The 19,565-nt window shown below is 38.8% G+C and overlaps 1 protein-coding gene across 2 annotated transcripts in view; it reads left to right on the top strand.

Annotated features, from left to right (window-relative positions):
- The window catches only part of Nell2 (neural EGFL like 2), a 315,528-nt gene that overhangs the window by 278,408 nt on the left and 17,555 nt on the right, over window positions 1-19,565 (top strand). For both annotated transcript variants that reach the window (XM_057791706.1, XM_057791705.1), the window contains exon 17: window positions 19,153-19,293. In XM_057791706.1, coding sequence (XP_057647689.1) covers window positions 19,153-19,293 — 141 coding nt within the window. The remainder of the gene's footprint in view (window positions 1-19,152; window positions 19,294-19,565) is intronic.

Here is a 19,565-nt window from a genome sequence, read left to right as displayed (position 1 = left end):
CAATTCATATTAATTTCTGAGCCATCTCTCCAACCCCTAATTGTGTGTGTGTGTGCTCTCCACCCTATTTTCTGTGATAATCATATCAATCTACATGTTTATCTACTAACCCAAAGTCTTATATTCTACTTTTGCCAATATTTGTTATTTTTGAAATTTTATATTACACTTAAATATGTATTTGTATATATGTGTGTACATGCATGTGGAGGTCAGTTCTCTCTCATCCCAATATATCATGGGGTTGAGTTGAAGCTTGACCGTGAGCACTTTTAACCTCTGAGCAAACTTTAAAGCCCTGGTTTTCACTGACATATATCCCAGTGAAGGAGAAAGAGACCTCTGTGACCTGTGACCAAGCAATGTCTGCCACAGATGGTTGCGATATAGTTTCCTCACAAGCCTATAGACTGCTGATGGGTACTTGGACTCTGCTTTCTTCAGTGTGCAAGAGAGTTACTGTGAGAGTAAAGACTTGGCAGACATCACTGATTCCCCACCTGTAGGAGAGCTCACTCTTCTATTGGTGAGTTCCTTTCATTCTCAAGGACTAAGGAGGAAAGACTGACTGAGGTTACCACCCCAGAGCAAGGCGAACACGGCACTGGGTCCTAAGTGATAAGGATTTAACCAGATAGTTTTAGGTTTGTGTTCATCTTCCATGGGAAGTCAGAAGCATGGCAGCCTAACTTATATCCCACCACTCCTTTGTGCTTTGTGTCTGAAACGGTTTCAGTCGCTCCAGAGAGCAAACTTAATAATTATTTCTCTTTCAAGTCCTAGATTTAAATTTAAAATCTATTATTGTTAATATAGCTCTGAAACAGGGTGCAGGTTAAGTAAAAATAACTTGATAGGGATCAATGTACATCGTATTCAGGAGCTTAATTCTTCAAGCTGGCCTCTCTGGAATTTTCTCTTGGATGTTTAAAATCCAAAAGTCCTTCTTATTTTGTACTTGTCACTGCCTGCCATGTTTAAAAGTTGAACACTGCTATTATAGTTTTTAAATCCATTCTGAGTGGCTTAGGAAGAAGAAAGAGAGTTCCTTAAATGAATGCCTTTTGCTAAGGGCCTTCATTTGCAATGGAGTTTCCATCCAGGACCCCACAGGCCTCTTGTTGATGACCCAGCTCTGAGTGCTGAGGGAGAGTTCATCAGAGTGCAAATGACGGGGAAGCTGCTTGTCACAAGCTTATGTCCCTGAAGCAGAGGAACTCAGATCCGAGTGACACAGGATCTGAATCTTCTACAGCTTCACGTGTGGCCACTGTGGGACCAGCAGGCACCCAACACACTGGTAGCTCCATAGAACACAGCAAGAGCTGGAGCCCAGAGAACCCCAGATGGCCTACTGGCTAGGAGGACCTGAGAAGAGGCTTGAGATGCACTGGGAGAAGGAACTGCATGTTCCCCAAAGGAGGAGCGTCCTTTGGAGGGAATGGAGAGGGCCTTCAGCTCCCAGCTCAGGGTCTGGTTCATGTCCGGAGGCAGCCAGGCTGTCTGCTTGAGAATCGTGCAAGGCTACACAGAACCTGCTCTTCCAATCACCCCAACTTTATTTATGAATTCTAACATGCTTTTTATGTTTTTCAATTATAAAAGCAATATGTATTTAATTTTAGAAAATTTATAAGATGAAGAAAAATACACAAAATATGATATAATTAAATGTAATGGAACTGATTGGCCAAATTGTTTATTCATGAGTAAATTATTTATTTGCATACTGGAATTATATTCTATTCATAATTTTGACCCACTTTTTGCAAGTTAATTTCAAGAATGTTTTCATGTCATTTGGAATTTTCAAAATTGCCACTTTAAGGACATATATAATGTTCTTTCTTATCCATGTGCCATAGCTTTACATTTTGGTCATTTCTTATGGGTTAGTAGCTTAATAAAGAGCCAGGAAGATAGTCTGGATAAAATCAAGCTTCCAAATGCTTCATCCTGCTTCCCAATGCTGGGAATGGGGACAGTTTCTACATTGTCTCTCTGCAGTGTCAGCTCCTACCTCTGAGCAGGACAGAGTCCACAGAAACAACTTCTGTCACATCAAACTATAACATTGTGACAATCTGTTTATATGGAGGTGGTTTTTATTTTCTATCCTTCTGTATATTACCTCTTATCAGAATATAAAAGTCATGTATAAAATAGGATATATTTATGTAAATACACAATCTACATTATAGGTATATAATATATAATGTATATAAATAAAAATATGTATAAATGATGTTTGTAAATTAGATGCAAAGTCAATAACAATCCCTAGCAGTTAACATTTAAGCAACCATAAGCTACTTTTCCTCCTCCTTTTATTGTATCGGATAATCACAGAAATATGAAGTAAAGGATCTCATTTTTTTTAAAGATACATTAGCCAAATACAGAATTTAGCTGGGTCTGTGAGATCAAACACTAAGGTCTGGAAGCCCTTTGATCTAGCATTTGGGTTGCCTTAGTAATGAAACTGGGTTGCACAACTATCCAATTGATCTGAAGAAACAGGACGTTAAAGTGAACACAAAATATAATTAGTCATTTGTGTAAGTGACCCCTCGTTGACATAATCAGGCAGTCACCACTACTCAGTCTGGTTGAGAGCTTGGAGAGTAGCATTGAAAAGTAATTCCACTTTTAAAAACCTGTAGGCACTTACACTTAAGTATAACTGTTAAGGAGATGGTGTTTTGTACAGTAGCTTTCTCATTGGTGTTTTCCCTTCAGTTGTCTGTGTGGAAGAGATGAAATGTTTTGTTCGTTGCTGAAAACCCTGTATCAAGTTAATGGTGCTTTAGCGTAGCTGGAAGCGTGATTATGATAAAGTGGTCAGGAAGCAGGCAGTCTGTCAGGTAGATGACACTGTTTCAAAGCCAACAGAAGCCGCCGTTATATCAGTGTGTTTCATGGCTAGGATCAGCTCCGAAGCTCTCTTGGACATCTTGTTCAGATGTATGGAGACGGCAGCTCTTCATCTCTCTGTTTGCTATGAGCCGGTTTCCCTCAAGCAGGTATTGCTTTCCATATAGAGTTGTCAGCTGGTTTGCAAATAAATACAGAGTAACGATCTAGGCTGTCATCCTGCCATTCCTAGAGTGACAGTCAGTGCTCATTTTCCTGAGTGAACACATTAAATGCATAGTGCCTTCTGCACCGCTATATTAATAATTAGAAAGCATCTGGAGTGTTATTGCACAAAATTCTCTGGCTCTCTTATTCCTGTTGATGGTTAGAGAAAATGAGCTCTTTCCTCTCCTGGAAGGAACCTTGAAGTAAATCAGCTGAAACCTTGCTATTAGATTGTGGCTCTGGCAAACACAGAATTTAAGACTTCCTGTCCCCCCTTTGGTTAAGAGCAGTCTTCTCACCATAGTAAACTAGCAAATGCTTTGTATAAATGTTCCTTTGAGGGCACTGATTGTCTCGTATAACCTGCACATATAGCTTATAAGTAATTTTATAAAATTTCGTGTGCCTGCACTCAGATTATGACCATCTGAGCTATAAGGGAAAAAAAGTGACAGTGATAGCCATGCCCAACACAGTGCAACTCCAGTGTTCAGTTAGTAAAATCAAACAAAACGTATCTGGCAGCACAGTGGAACAAGCAAGGAACCCTTTCAATAATGAGATTGCTAAAGGTCACAGTCAGTAAGATACGTTATCAGCAGTGCTGGATATTGGTCAGTCAGTTTATTTATTCTGCATTCACAGGTGTTGGGAGATATGCTTCCCATAGAATTCTACTGCAAGGTATACAACCCTGCGGATGGCAAGCCTGATAAGACTAATTCTTATCTGTTTTTGTTTTTTTTTTATATATAAAATCTATTCCTTTTCTTCTTGCACATAATAGATTTAGATTTTATTCTGTTTTACTCTGATTCTTGTAAAATGTGCCATCTGTGAGCTTAGATCTGTACCTGGTTCATTCGTGGAGAAGCATCCTGTTGGAGCAGATGTGCATCCAGGGCCAGCAGTTCAAATTTGAGCTTTGCCTTCCAATAGCCGTGGGAAGAATTACTTCAACTCCCCCGTCTAAGTTCCTCCTTCAGAAGAGGGGAATGACAGCCCTTCCTCCCTCCTAGAATGGAGTCCACACCGAGTAAACAAGGACAAATTGCACAAAATGGTGTCTGTCATATGGTTAGCTCTCGGCAACCATCGGATACAGAATACAGCTCTCCATGTGGATCTGTGTGTAATCAGAAGCTGGTTCTGCGTGATCTCTGCTCTTTTCTCTGTTGTATTTTTTCCTCTATTTTCTATATGAAGAAAAAGTATTTTCTGCTTTACTTCTCAGGCCTTATATTGCATTTAAAAATTTTGTTACTATTATTTAATTTTCAAGAAATAGTCCCTATTTTTCTAACACTTTGTCCTCATCCTGGAGATGATAATGTAGAGGAAGATGTTGGTTGATGCTTTGCGAATCGTCTCTATCTTTCCATACTAGATTTCCAACAGTTTCCAGTGCTCCCTTACATATTGAAGGTTTTAGCAAATGTTGATTGTTCCTTGATCTCACACAGATGTGTAAGAGAAGATAGACAGAATTGTTAACTTGGGGTTTGGACAGGAGAACCAGCTTTGTAAAGCTACAGCAGAACAATTGTCTACATTATTAGCCCCTTGAACACTGCGGTATCTGTGATCTCTGTTCCAAATGACAACGATCTCCCGCAAGCCACCATGGTGTCACTTTCTGGGATATGTTTATTTTCTGTACAAGAAACTATCCATTCTGTCTTTGAGAGTAATTGCTTTCTCTTTGCGCTATGCCCAAGGCAGCAGCAGGTGAGTAGGTTGATTATTCAATAGTAGACGTTGTTCTCTTTTTTCTTTGGGACCACGGCTCCCTTTGTAACCCAGGTTGAACTTCAACTTATGATTCTTGTGACTTAGCCTCCCAAGTGCTATTGGCAGGTGCCACCCTCAGCTAATCAGTTTTCTTTGATTTTCCCCAACTACACTTAGCCGCATGACCCAGCTCAGGTCTCCCTGCTAACTCAGCCTTCTGGGAGCTCCTCAGAGCAGGTTGTTCGAAGCATCATTTGTAACTCCCTGCTGTTACACATCATTCCGCCACTTCCTTCTTCTGTTCTGCCCTGCCTGCCACTTCATCTCTATTTTGTTTTCAACAACAACAAACCTTTTTCTTATCTATTGTGTTTTCCTTTTATTTTGTGTTTGCATTTTTATACTTTTCTATTCTCTCTTTAACACAGCATTTATAATGATAAGGAAAAAGACGAAGAGACTTTAAACACTTTCAACTTTTCATTTTTTTTATTTTAAGTTATGATGTACTTTTCAAATGCATGCATATATAATACATATGAAAAATGAACACAGTATCCCCATAATTTGGGTCTGATAATATGGCTAGCTCTGGACAAAGATGAGCAGTAGGCTGTGACAGTTTCATCACCATCTTGTGCCCCTTAAAGGGGCACTGAATAGTAACAGTTCTGCCTTGGCTTGCTTGTGATCTTGCCTGTGTCAAGTGTGGCATCGGTGGGCCTCACATGGCCATGGATGTTGCAAGCAGACCACACATGTGTTCTCTCACCAATGCTCATCAGTGTCTAACCCTCAGTCTGGTTCTTTGCTTGATGCTGGGGCTAAAGGAAAAACATAAAGACATGGCTTCTGTCTGTATAGAAATTATTCAGAAACAACTGCTAATATTTAAAGACTTTATTTTCAAGCTATTATGATATGAAAGAATGTTAAGTAGGAGGACATTTATGAGCCTTGACTATGGCAATGGTATATTTCAACACTCATGAAGTTGACTATGGCAATGGTATATTTCAACACTCATGAACTTGACTATGGCTACGATATATTTCAACACCCATGAACTTGACTATGGCAATGGTATATTTCAACACTCATGAACTTGACTATGGCAATGGTATATTTCAACACTCATGAAGTTGACTATGGCAATGATATATTTCAACACCCATGAACTTGACTATGGCAATGGTATATTTCAACACTCGTGAAGGTGCTGCTGATTTCTATGCAAATTTTACTTCAATGAAGTCATTTTTAGCAAATCAAGGCAAAAACTAAATTATTGAAAAATAAATCCAAGCCAAATATGCATAAGAAATATATCCAGATAAAAACAAAATATTAGAGAAAAAGCAAGTAGACACATAGGTTTTAAAACTCAGTCATGTAAGTTGTCAGTTTTTCATTAATCAGTATATTGAATCAATGCAGGGTTCTCTGCTTCTTTGTTTACTTTAATTGCTATCCTTTTCTATGGTATCCCCCAGTCTCTAGAGTGAGAACTTGGTTAACCTGACACCAACACTGAGGTGTGAACAGAGCTTGTACACTCACTGGAGATACTCTTCTGAGAAGTGGTGCTTCTGTGACCCTGTTGCCACTAGTTCCCTTAATTAAAATGTTCATTTTTTTCAGATAATGAAAACAACCTAAGGAGGTGATACTACATCTAGTCTTAGGGGAAGGGCATTATATCAAATACCTGTCATGACAAGCTAGTCCTTGTGTGTGAAGTCTTACGTGATAACAGCTAGCTATGGAAGAAAGTGTTATCCAAAGCCCAGTAACTCAGATGGGGCTTAATAGCATAAGCAAAGTTCCAGAGCTTATAAGCTACAGAACCAGAACTCACTCACAGTACAAGCACTTCAGACTCAGGGCCCAGAGTCCCTTGACCTGCAGCCTCCTCACAGAGAAAAGGTTTTCTTTCATATATATACTTTTTAAATTTTTATTTATATTTTTAACGTATCAGTCCTGTCCCATCACCTCACTGAAGCAGAATCAAGCCGTAATGCCACACCCCCACCAAGCCTAGGCTGAGTATAGTATCTCTCTATATAGAGAATGGCCTCTACAAAGTCAGTTCATGCATTAGACTTAGGTCGCCCCATATACTGCCCAAACCACATCATTGTCACCTGTATTCAGGGGGCCTAATTGGGTCCTATGCAGGTTCCCTAGTTGTCAGACCAGAGTCAGTGAGCTCCCATCAACTTGGGTCAGCTGATTCTCTGGGTTTCCCCATCATGGTCTTGACCCCTTTGTTCATACTATTGTTCCTCCCTCACTTGGATTTTAATCCAGGAGTGTGACCCAGTGGTTAGTTGTGGATCTCTATGCATCTGCTTCTATCTGTTTCTTGAAGAAGGTTCTAACTTCTCTGGGGTTGTGGGCTATAGGCTGGTTATCCTTTGCTTTATGTCTGGTATCAACTTATGAGTGAGTATATACTATATTTGTCTTTTGGGGTCTGGGTTACCTTCACTTAGGATGGTTTTTTTTCTAGTTCCTCCCATTTGCCTGCAAATTTAAAGATGCCATTGTTTTGTTTTGTTTTTTCCCACTGAGTAGTACTACATTGTATAAATGTACCACATTTTCCTTATCCAATCTTCAGTTGAAGGGCATCTAGGTTGTTTCCAGGTTCTGGCTATTCCGAATAACGTTTCTCTGAAAATAGTTGAGTAAATGTCCTTTTGGTATAACTTTCCCTCCTTTGTGTATATGCCCAAAAGTGGTATTTTCTGGGTCTTGGGGTAGATTGATTCCTAATTTTCTGAGAAATCACCACACTGATTTCCAAAGTGGATGTGTGAGTTTGCACTCTATCAGCAATGGAGGAGTGTTCCTCTTACATCCTCTCCAACATAAGCTGTCATCTGTGTTTCTGATCTTAGCCATTGTAATCCGTGTAGGAGGGTATCTTAGAGTTGCTTTGATTTGAATTTCCCTGATGACAAGGATGTTAAGCATTTCCTTAAGTGTTTTTTGACCATTTGAGATTCCTCTGTCAAGAATTCTCTGTTTAGATGTGTGCTCCATTTTTTAATTGGATTATTTGGTAGTTTGTTGTCTAGTTTCTTAGTTCTTTGTATATTTTGGAGATCAACCCTCTGTCAGATATTGGTTTGGTGAAGATCTTTTCCCATTCTTTAGGCTGCCATTTTGTCTTGTTAACTGTGTCTTTTGCTCTACAGACGCTTCTCAGTTTAAGGAGGTTCCATTTATTAATTGTTGCTCTCAGTGTCTGTGTTACTGGGGTTATATTTAGGAAGTGGTCTCCTGTGCCGATACATTCAAGAGTACTTCCTACTTTCTCTTCTATGAGGTTCAGTGTGGATGGATTCATGTTGAGGTCTTCAATCCTTTAGACTTGAGTTTTGTGCATCAGGATAGATATGGATCTATTTTCATTCTTCTATATGTTGACAACTAGTTATACCAGCACCATTTGTTGAATAAGCTTTGTTTCTTCCATTTTATATTTTAGCTTCTTTGTCAAAGATCAGGTGTTCATAGGTGTGTGGGTTAATATCAGGTTTTTGTTTCAATTTTATTGGTCTACCTGTCTGTTTTTATGCCAATATTAAGCTGTTTCCATTACTATAGCTCCATAATAGAGCTTGAAGTCAGGGATGGTGATACCTCCAGATGTCTCTTTAATGCCCAGGGTTGTTTTGGCTATCTTAGATTTTTGTTCCTCCATATGAAGTTGAATATTGTTCTTTTGAGTTCTGTGAAGAATTGTGGTGGGATTTTGATGGGGATTTCATTGACTCTGTAGTTGCTTTTGGTAGGATTGCCATTTTTATTATGTTGATCCTATCTATCCATGAGCATGGGAGATCTTTCCATTTTCTGATATCTTCTTCAGTTTCATTCTTCAAAAACTTAAAGTTCTTGTCATGCAGGTCTTTCACTTGGTTGTTGTTTTAACAGATAAATAAAAGAACTAACAGATGTTATGACTCAAGTGGACTTAACAGACATCTACAGAACACTCTACTCAAACACACCTCATAAAACCTTCTCAAAAACTGACCACATACTTGGTAACAAAGCAAACCTCAACGGAAAAAAAAAAACAAAAAACAAAACCAAAAAAAAAAAACTAGAATACCCCCACATATCTTTTTTAAAAAAGATTTATTTATTTATTTATTTATTGTATATACAGTATTCTGCCCACGTGCATGCCTGCAGTCCAAAAGAGGGAACCAGATCTCATTACAGGTGGTTGCTGGGAATTGAACTCAGAATCTTTAGGTGAGCAGGCGGTGCTCTTAACCACTGAGCCAATCGGATCACCATAGCTTAATGTTAGAATTCAACAGCAACACTAATTTCAGAAAGCTGACAAACACCTGGAAATTGAACAATGCTCAATTGAATTGCCACTGGGTAAAGGAAGAAATAAAGAAAGAAACTAAAGACTTCCTAAGATTCCTTAAAAATGACCACACAACATACCCAAACTTATGAGACATAATGAAAGCAGTGCTAAGAGGAACATTTATAGCACTAAATGCCTACGTAAAGAAGCTGGAAAAATTCCACTCTAACAAATTAACAGAACACCTGAAAGCTATAGAACAAAAAGAAACAAACTTACCCAGAAGGAGTAGATGGTGGGAAATGATTAAAATGAGAGCTGAAATCAACAAAATAGAAACAAAGAAAACAATACAAAGAATCAGTGGGACAAAGAGTTGGTTCTTTAAGAAAAATCACAAAGATTGAAAAGCCAAAAGGTAGAGAGAAAATATCCAAATTAACAAAATCAGAAATGAAAAGGGGACATAACAACAGACCCTGAGGAAATCCAGAGACTCATCAGATTGTACTTCAAAACCTGTACTCCACAAAATTGGGAAATTTAAAGGAAATGGACAATTTTCTAGATAAGTACCACATACCAAAATTAAAGCAGGATCAGATAAACAAATTAAAAAGATCTATAACCCATAAGGAAATAGAAAGAGTAATCAAAAGCCTCCCAACCAAAAGAAACCCAGTTCCAAATAGTTTCAGTGGGAAATTCTACCAGAATTTCAAAGAGCTAATACTCATACCCCTCAAATTGTTCACACAATAGAAGCAGAAGGAGCACGGCCAAACTCTTTTTATAAGGCTATAGTTACCCTGCTAACCAAAACCACACAAACATACAACTAGGAAGGAGAATTATAGACCAATCTCCCTCATGAATATTGATGCAGAAATACTCAAGAAAATAATGGCAAACCAAATCCACGAACACATCAGAAACATCATCTGCCTCAATTAAGTATGCTTCTTCCCAGAGATGCAGGGATGGTCTCCACATATGAAAATCTATCAATGTAATCCACCATATAAATAAACTGAAAGAAAACACACACACACACACAATCATCACATTAGATACTGAAAAGGCTTCGACAAAATCCAACACCCCATTATGATAAAGGTCTTGGAGATATTAAGGATACAAGGAACATTCCTAAACAAAATAAAGCTAATATACAACAAGCCAAAAGCCAAAATCAAACTAAATGGAGAGAAACTCAGTAAAAATCCACTAAAATCAGGAACAAGACAAGGCTTTCCTCTCTCTCCATATCTATAGTACTTGAAGTCCTAACTACAGCAATAAGACAACAAAAGGAGATCAAGGGGATACAAATTGGAAAGGAAGAAATCAAACTTTTGCTATTTGTTGATATGACAGTATACATAAGTGATCCCAAAAATTCTACCAGGGAACTCTTACATCTGATAAACACTCTCAGTAACATGGCAGGATACAAGATTAACTAAAAAAAAAAAAATTAGTAGCCCTTCTATATACAGATGATAAATTGGCTGAGAAAGAAATCAGAGAAACATCACCCTTCACAATAGCCACCAATAACATAAAATATCTTGGGGTAACTCTAACCAAACAAGTGAGAACAGGTTTTCATGGTACAAGAAGATACTCTGAAAGCTTCCAAAGAGGGAACTAATCAGGCATCCTACCCAGCTATGACACCTTTGAACCACAGCAATGACCGTCATGACGTGATGTAGCAAGAGTGAAGTAGTGGGATGCATAGAAACCAGCCACTCTCTGATTGGACTGAAGACCTGCTCATCAAGCGGCAACAGGGTCGGCTACTGGAAGCCCAGCCAACTATTCAAGGCTAGTGAAGTCATGGATCTTAGAGGAGACCTTCAACTGCCAGTGTGTTAAACCAGCATAATCTCTACTATATTCTAAGTATTTGTTTGTCCTTATATTCAAAGAGAAGTGTAGTCCGCAGGCCTCATTAGGGAAATCTCTCTTTGCAGCAGATGGAGACCATTACAGAAAACCACAAACAATCAAAATGCAGAGTTGTAGAGCCCAGTACCAGTGTCAACATCTGTAAAATACTCTCTGACTTAAGGCTCAGGGAACATTACTGAAGAAATGAGCAAAGAGTTCTAAGAGCCAGAGGATCAAGGAGTTTGCTGTGAGATTGTGTCTCCTAGGAATGACATGATGTCATTCCAACATGACTGCCTAAACATGATGGGAACAAGGACATCAATAGACACGCTGTAGTGGCAGGTGACGGGGCAAGGCAGGAGGCCTCAACCATACACAAAGAGCAAAAGGTAACTAAGCGGTGCTGAGCGTCAAAGAAATGGTCTTCCCTAGGATGGAACACACCATATAGTTATCCCATACCAGATGGTCAGCCCTGAAGACATACGCATAAAGGATATTATACAGATCAAGCAGGTTTTACATATGTGTGTATGAATGTGTTCATATATATGAATAAAGTATATACACATATATACATATATATGAATATTGTGTATATACATATATGTACATAATAACAATTAATGAAAAAAGATGCCATGAATTTGAAAAGAGAAAGGAGGGGTATGAGGGAGGGTTTGGTGGGAGGACAAGGAAGGGGGAATTATGTATTTCTATTATAATTTCAAAAAATGAAAGAAATTAAAATAAAAGCTATTCTCAGTTGTAGTCTTTTTATTCTTGGCCAGTGTCTTACGGATTAGCATTTTGTTAGGGTCCAAGGGGCTATGGCCTATGGAATGGTCTTGGATAGCCCTGTTTTCATTACTCTCTTGTCTATGATACAAGTATAAAGAATACCTCACTTGATTGTGGTTATGAGGAATAAATAATGTGATGAAGAAATTGTGTCTGGCATTTTTAATATCATTCATTATTAATTATGAACCACATCATAATGAAAACAAATGTCTATAAATCTGCAGTGTTCTCCATTGTTGTACATTGTACATTGTCTAAAATCTATTATGTATTTTCATTAAAAATTATATAAGAACCAGTTTCCAGATATGAAATTTTAGACACTATTTTATGCACTCTCACCTAAATGTTGAAAACAGACTCCCAGAAACTCAGCAAAAGACAGAGAGAAATGACCTTGTGGTTTTACAAACAGCAGATCATCAAGAAAGCAAACCGCCCCATGGGAGTAATCAGGACTTGATTAATTGTTTTGAGGATCCTTAATTGCCTGCTGTTTATCAATATAATTTAATTGCCTGGGCACAAGATTGTGATATAAATAGAACAAGTACTATTTTATGAGAAATGATGTCATAACACTCTTGTTATTTGTCTTTGACACCGATACTAAAAATAGTCCCAAATACAGTTGAATTTCACTTCTGGTTTTTGTGTTTAAAATAAGAGTATCTGCTCATTATTGTTCTCTTCGTTTAAAAGGAGGAGTGTTAGTGAGTGTGTGGGCAGCCTGTGCACTAAAATAGGAAGATACAGACTGTGTGGCCCCACCTGTGGATGGCATGCTGATTTGTGAGGCATAGGTATTTTAGGAATTGGAGTGGAGAAAGAGTGGAGAGGAAATTACGTCAGTACAGTACCCATGTCTGAAATTCTCAAAAAAAAAAATGTTTTAAAAAGAGGAAGAGGAGCCCGGCGGTGGTGGCGCACGCCTTTAATCCCAGCACTCGGGAGGCAGAGGCAGGCGGATCTCTGTGAGTTCGAGACCAGCCTGGTCTACAAGAGCTAGTTCCAGGACAGGCTCCAAAACCACAGAGAAACCCTGTCTCGAAAAAAACCAAAAAAAAAAAAAAAAAAAAAGAGGAAGAGGAGTAAATATAGACTGGGGTCTATTTAGGCACAGACACCTCTAAATATCTACAAAATGATACACAAAGTTTGGTGTTATATGAGTGAAGGGAGTGTGTATCACCCAAATGGCTAATTCTATAATATCCCTGAATTTTGTCATGGTCACATTTGCCACTTTCTGAAAGAACCCCTTGAGTGGTCATGACATAACTCATTTTCAGTGGGATGCCACTGAAGCCGGTTCGGAGGCATTGCAGAAAGTTTGGACTAAACTGGAAACCTGAAGGAGAAAAAACAAGTTGCCATCATATGATGCTTTTAATTTTTCTCTTGGTTTGTTCTTAATAGCTGTTTTGACTTGTCTGTGCTTTTCTGGAATATATATCTTCAGCATCACCTCCAATTTTTATCATCTAAGCTGACTTCAACTCCTGGAGTGTGAATGTTACTAATGACTTTTGTTGATGGCTAAACATATTTAGATTTTAGATTCTGTGTGTTTTGGAGTAGGCTGGTAATACCATCACAGGCTAGTGTTCTAAATGTAGGCATAAAAAACTTTCAGCTACCCCCAGTGAACCAGAAACTAGTTTCTTAGACAGAATGCAAACGAAGTAGTAAATTTTTCTAAAACTTATATTTGGTGTTTTATAAACTGTATCTAAAGAATACAAAATTAAAGTTGTTAAGACTAAAACATATGAGTTTATATGACTCTTTAACATTCTGAATAATCCAATTCGCAAGGATTTAAAACTGTTTGCTCTCTAAATGAGATAGAACCTCAGACCCAGGCTGGCCTCAAACTCATACATAAATGAGGATGACCTTGAACTTTCAATGCCCTTGCTTCTAAATCCTGATTGTTCCAATATCAACCAATCTCAAATGTACATCACCAGACCCGCTTTGTGAAGCTTTGGACTTCAAGGGTTTCATGCATGCCAGGCAAGCACCCTCCCAACCCAGCTACCACCTCAGCAAACTTGGTCATTCTTAAAATTACATTCTTCATCTTCTAAGATTTCCTGTTTGTTGTGTGTTTCATTCAACTGGATGATATAATGTAAAATTAAGTTTTAACTTCCTTAAAGATAGCAACCAAAAGTGAATTATTTGAAAATTTTAACATTTTCTTCCATTAGGCAATATATATAAAACAATGTATATATGATATGTATTCTAAGTGAACAATGAATGACTTTATGTTATAATTTCTGCAAATGTCTCCATTTGTTTGTAGAGAAACATACTAAATGCATGAGTTGTGACTCACATTTCAGCTTATTTACTAAAATATTTTTGAGCACCTAAAGCTATGCATTCTATCAATGAGCTTATAGATGAAGCTGTACTCATTTTTAATATTTGTCCTTAATTTAATGACTATACCTTCTATGTGACTTGTCTGCTTGGGAAATGCAAACACACTTTCACTTCCTGTTGGCTGTAATCCACAAACAAACAAGAACTAATATGTTGGGGAGAGGACCCATGGGATGGCAGAATAGGGCTGTCATGTGATTGTCTTCCCATGCAGAGAAACATCAATCTCAACTGTTACTGATGGCAAAATACCTTTAGAAGATCTACAAAAGACAATGGCAAGCACTGTACCTGGTAATGAAGTAAGAAATACCACATTAAAGAGGGTAGAAAGGATGGCTGGACATCACCCACAGTGCAAAGAGAGAATAGAGGCTGACTGCCTATTTGGGGAAAAATGGGGACTTGATCATAGAATAGAGCATGGCCTTGGTCACTCACACCAAAAAAAAAAAAAAAAAAGCAGCATTGGAGACATTCCCATGATCCCTAAATCCAGGCGGATACTGAGAGGATGCTTGGTTACCAGGCAGATCCATAGCCCATAGCTGGGTCTCTGGCCTTCATTGCCACCAGCTGACTGAAGTAGCGCTGGGTTCTGAAGCAGTCTCAGTAGCAGCCAGACTTCAGCAGCTTAAGACTTCCTGTCTAACTAGCACCGCACAGGCCTCCATGACTCTGAAGTCCTCCTAGCACTGATGCAACCATGGTGGCCCTGGATGGGAGATGGATACCAAGATGACACTGAGATATCCTCTCACTCTTGCCAGGGTGGCTGGTGTCGGAGACAAAAGATGGAGTGTTTTCATGAAGGTGTGGAAGGAAGACAGCTCTTCTACACCATTCGTAGAATTGCACTACTGCCATTGTGCAAAACGGGATGTAGGTTCCTCAGAAAGTTCAAAGTGGATCAATATGGCCCATCAATTGAACTTGTTGGTATAGCTACAGGAAATGAAACCCATATGTAGAAAAGGCTCCTAGCACCCCCTGTTTGCTGCATATAGTATCAAAAGTAATAATATAAAAATTCATCCATGAATGAATGGATAAAATGCATGTATACACATCTGCACAGTGGAAAACCATTTATCCATAAAAGGTTGAATGCTTACTGCTGCACCTTGACCTTGAGTAAGGCACTCAAACTATTGACAGTATTTTGTATTCTTTGAAATGCTGAGAGAGTAATGCTCATTTCTCACCACAAAATGACGACTACTGGAGCATTTGACATATATGGGCATTTCACTATTCCCTAATGAATAACTATTACAAAGTACTGTATATAGCAAGTACCTCCTATGTTTATAAGCAGTGTAGTAAACTTATAAAGTGAAGTCATATGTATTGTTTAGCTAGTTTTCCTTCCATATTGTAAATGGAGACAAGCATCTAAGGTGAGCCATGGCATGTAGAGTTTATAAATTGAGTCATATTTTAGTTGAAGCAGGTACTTCATTATATAAGAAATTATCACACAAATCTTCCTTGAAATGTGAGTAGTTTCTCTTCAGTACTGATACTTTCAACCTTCTTAATTTTTCATGTTTCTAGAGCATATATATTAGTATTGACCTGAAGCTGCTTCTATAGTTCCTCCCATTTTTTTAGATTTAAATTTTATTTCACCTCTGTTTTTCTTATTATTCCTTGCTGTAAATGGAAATAATTGAGAAAATAAGTGCATAGTCATTAAAATGAAATATTTGTGTACGGCTACCTATAAACCACATTGATGTTGACAGATAGACCACATTCTGGGAAACTGTGCTCTATATGGCTGTAAATTCAGATTTTCATAAATTTGATTTTCTAGGATGTAATTTTCGTAGATGATAGCTCAGTAAGGGCAGGAGTCACACATATTTATATATCCATTTCTTTTCTCCAGCACTTAGTTGCTGGCACATAGCAGGTATTAAGTAAGTAATTAATATTAAACTGAATCAATGAACAGGTTGTATTATATAATTCTCTAAAGAGCTATATAATAATGAGTTAAGAGGAAAATAATGCTCAAACCGTATGTGACAATATGCCACAGCAGCCTCTTCTTGTATCCTCAGCATTCAGAGTGGGAAGAAATGCGATCAGTAGCATTTCTATTAACTGCCAAAGACTGGAAGGTGTGTGCCCCTGATGAAGGCGAAGTGCTGGGGTGCTGTGATGTAAATGAAGGAAGTGGAGGCTGCGCTTAGGAGTGGGCTGGGCAACTGGAGAAGGAGTGATGCCCGAAAGGCATCTTTTCTGTTTTTTGTTTTTTTTTTTGTTTTGTTTTGTTTTGTTTGTTTTTTTTTTGTTTTTTCGAGACAGGGTTTCTCCATAGTTTTGGAGCCTGTCCTGGAACTAGCTCTTGTAGACCAGGCTGGTCTCGAACTCACAGAGATCCGCCTGCCTCTGCCTCCCGAGAAAGGCATCTTTTATAAATACCCATCTCGTGGGGTGAGCAGTTCTCACAGCCACGGTGAGTCAGGAAGAAAGGTCGGGTGGAAGACTGCATAGGCCGCAGTCACAGAAGCTCCATCTTATCCGTGGTCTTGACAGTGGCCATCTCTAAGAGCTCAGTTTTCTCCAAGGGACTCTGAACATCTCTCCTCGGCATTCCTCAAATGAACATCACTTCTAAAGCTTAATTGTCAGCTTGTTTTCTTTGTCTGTACACTTACGAGATGGCATAATTTTCCACATAGGTTCTGTTACAGGAAAAGACCAGTCAATGCTGAAGCAAATGCAGTGCAGACTCCTTTGTAATCAGAAGTTCCTCAGCTGGAGGGGCCCTGCATTACAAAGAGGTTTTTTTCTAAAACCTGCAGGCCTAGGTGGATGCATGGCAGGAAGGCTGCCTAGTTAGCTGATTTGGCCATCACCCTGATTTTCCTGGTAGGAATTACTGATTCGTGGGTAAAGGAACTGCCAAGATGAATGCGTTCTATTCCTGAAACAATGCTAAAATGTTACGATGCTATGAGATGCCTGCTGCTGGCCCATGGCTATTAATCTGAGAGTATGTTTTACACTTAGTTTCACTGAAGGAGCTCTTACCAAGGAGCAAACGAGTTAGGGCTTAAATCTTTGGTTGTTAAAAGCTAGTTATGCATGTATTCCCAGCTTTATCCCTTTCAAACCTGAATGGCAGAGCCAAACATGGTGCTGTCCTACTGACTCCCAGCGCTCCACAGGCAGAGACAAGAAGATCTTCAGTTTAAGGCCAGCCCGGACTATGTCACATAGTCCCAGCCAGTCTGGGCTACAAGGCACAATCCAAATAAATAAATCAATAAATTTTAAATGAGCACAAAAAAAGAGGATATGTAAACAGAAAACAACAGAAGAACTGAGGGTGCAGCCTGGTGGCAGAGCCATTGCCTAGGATGCTAAAGGCCCTGGGTTTGAGTTTCACTGCCAAAAACTAAAGTAACAAAACTAATATATGCATCTGTGAGTTTGGCATCACTGAAACTGAGATAGAAATACATTCTACCAGCCAAAGCCAACGGAAAGGAGGGACTCAGAGATCGCTCAGCCTCCCTTTCACAGCAGAGCACCCTTATGTTTGATCACATGCTACAACAATCCTGAGCCATGTGCCTGGGACAAACATGGGAAGATTGCCTGCCTCATTAAGTAGGATCGTCCATTATGGCATGAGGCTATCAAGATGCAAGTAGTAAGTACAAGTGGACCTTTTAGGCAGCCACAGTGACACAGTGCTATTGGATCAGATCATTTAGCAAGATCTCAGTTAAGCCAGTGGGCCCAGAAAATCAGGAGATAGTGAGGAAATAAAAGTATTTGGTAAGACAATCCCAAGGATCACTTTTCTCTCCCTACAAGCAAATGAGGAGAACAGAGTATTATGGGAATTTTTTTTAATCATTCATCAGCCTTAACAGAAAATGGCTCACAGTGTTGGGAAATGATAGTATACTTCTGATAGAAATCTGAGACCCAAGCTACATTTTTGCCAATTTCTGCCCAAGTCTCCTTGTGTGAAGGAACACACATGAATGCCAGGCAATTGTGAACTGTTTTGACCTTTGCTAAATTCTGTAACTTACATTGGCTTCAGTATTTTCATGTGTTCAACATATTATTCATATATCAACATGATTTGTGTGTGTGTGTGTGTGTGTGTGTGTGTGTGGTTTGAACTGGTAAAGTACACAGATGCCATAGATTCTTAAAAACACACGCATGAATGCTGTTGTCATATCTATTGAAGATGAGTTGCGTATTTAGTCAGGATAGCTTATACTGATAGTAGCAATAATAATAAAATCCTAAAGTCCCAGTGACTTAGAGCAACACAAAATAGTTTCTTGCTGATATAATCTGCTCATCTCAGGTAGTATGGAATGTGCCCTAGCTTCCTCCATCATGGACTCAGGTTAGTCTTGGGAGCTTCTGGAAATTGCTAGTCGTTATGAACTAAAAGGGAACATGTGAGCCACACACAGCTCCCTCAAGGCTTTACCTGGAAGTACTACATATCAACAACTCTGCCCAGGTAACGAAGGTAACTGAAGAAAGTCCCATGCTCATGCTTAACCTAAAGGGACTGGAAACCTGCAATCCCAGACTATGCCAACCTGACCTGGAGATATTTTTAATGAAAATCACAGACCACCACCGCAGAACATGATTTCCACTTTGCAGTGGGATCATTTGGGATGGAGAAGAAGACTTCTAGATGTTTCTCCGGTTACTAATAAAAACTGTTACATTTTTTATGCACAGCTTTTGACTACCAAGTAACTATGTTGATTTTATATTTTCTCAGTTTCAAAGTTTGCTGACAGTAAGAATGATAGTAGCCTTACAGCAGAATGTTCTAGATTCTTTAAGAGGATAAAACGACTGCATAAAATCCTGCTTTTGTTTCCTTTATCAAACAGACATCGATGAGTGCTCTGACGGTTTTGTTCAGTGTGACAGCCGTGCCAACTGCATTAACCTGCCTGGATGGTACCACTGTGAGTGCAGAGATGGCTACCATGACAATGGGATGTTTGCACCAGGTGGAGAATCGTGTGAAGGTCAGTAAAGTAGACATAGAGGCTAAGACTCCTTTAAGTTGGTGAACACAAAGTAAGATGTAACCAATAGACATAGAGTTAATCCCCCAACCGCAAAAATCTCTGCTATTTGTCAACAGTGATCGCAAGTGTGTTAACAACTTTTTGCCTCATAATTATATTACTATATTATACATCAAATTTGTGACCCTAAACATCCTTTTTGAATACTAGCCAGGATTAAAAGATGTTTTAAAATGAAAATATCTATTTTATTACATAAACTTTTTTAA

Source organism: Chionomys nivalis, chromosome 17 (assembly GCF_950005125.1).
Source record: "Chionomys nivalis chromosome 17, mChiNiv1.1, whole genome shotgun sequence".
In the NCBI taxonomy this organism is placed as follows: domain Eukaryota; kingdom Metazoa; phylum Chordata; class Mammalia; order Rodentia; family Cricetidae; genus Chionomys; species Chionomys nivalis.
The sequence above is the reverse complement of the archived record's forward strand: the minus strand, read 5'-3'. Positions and strand labels throughout refer to the sequence as shown.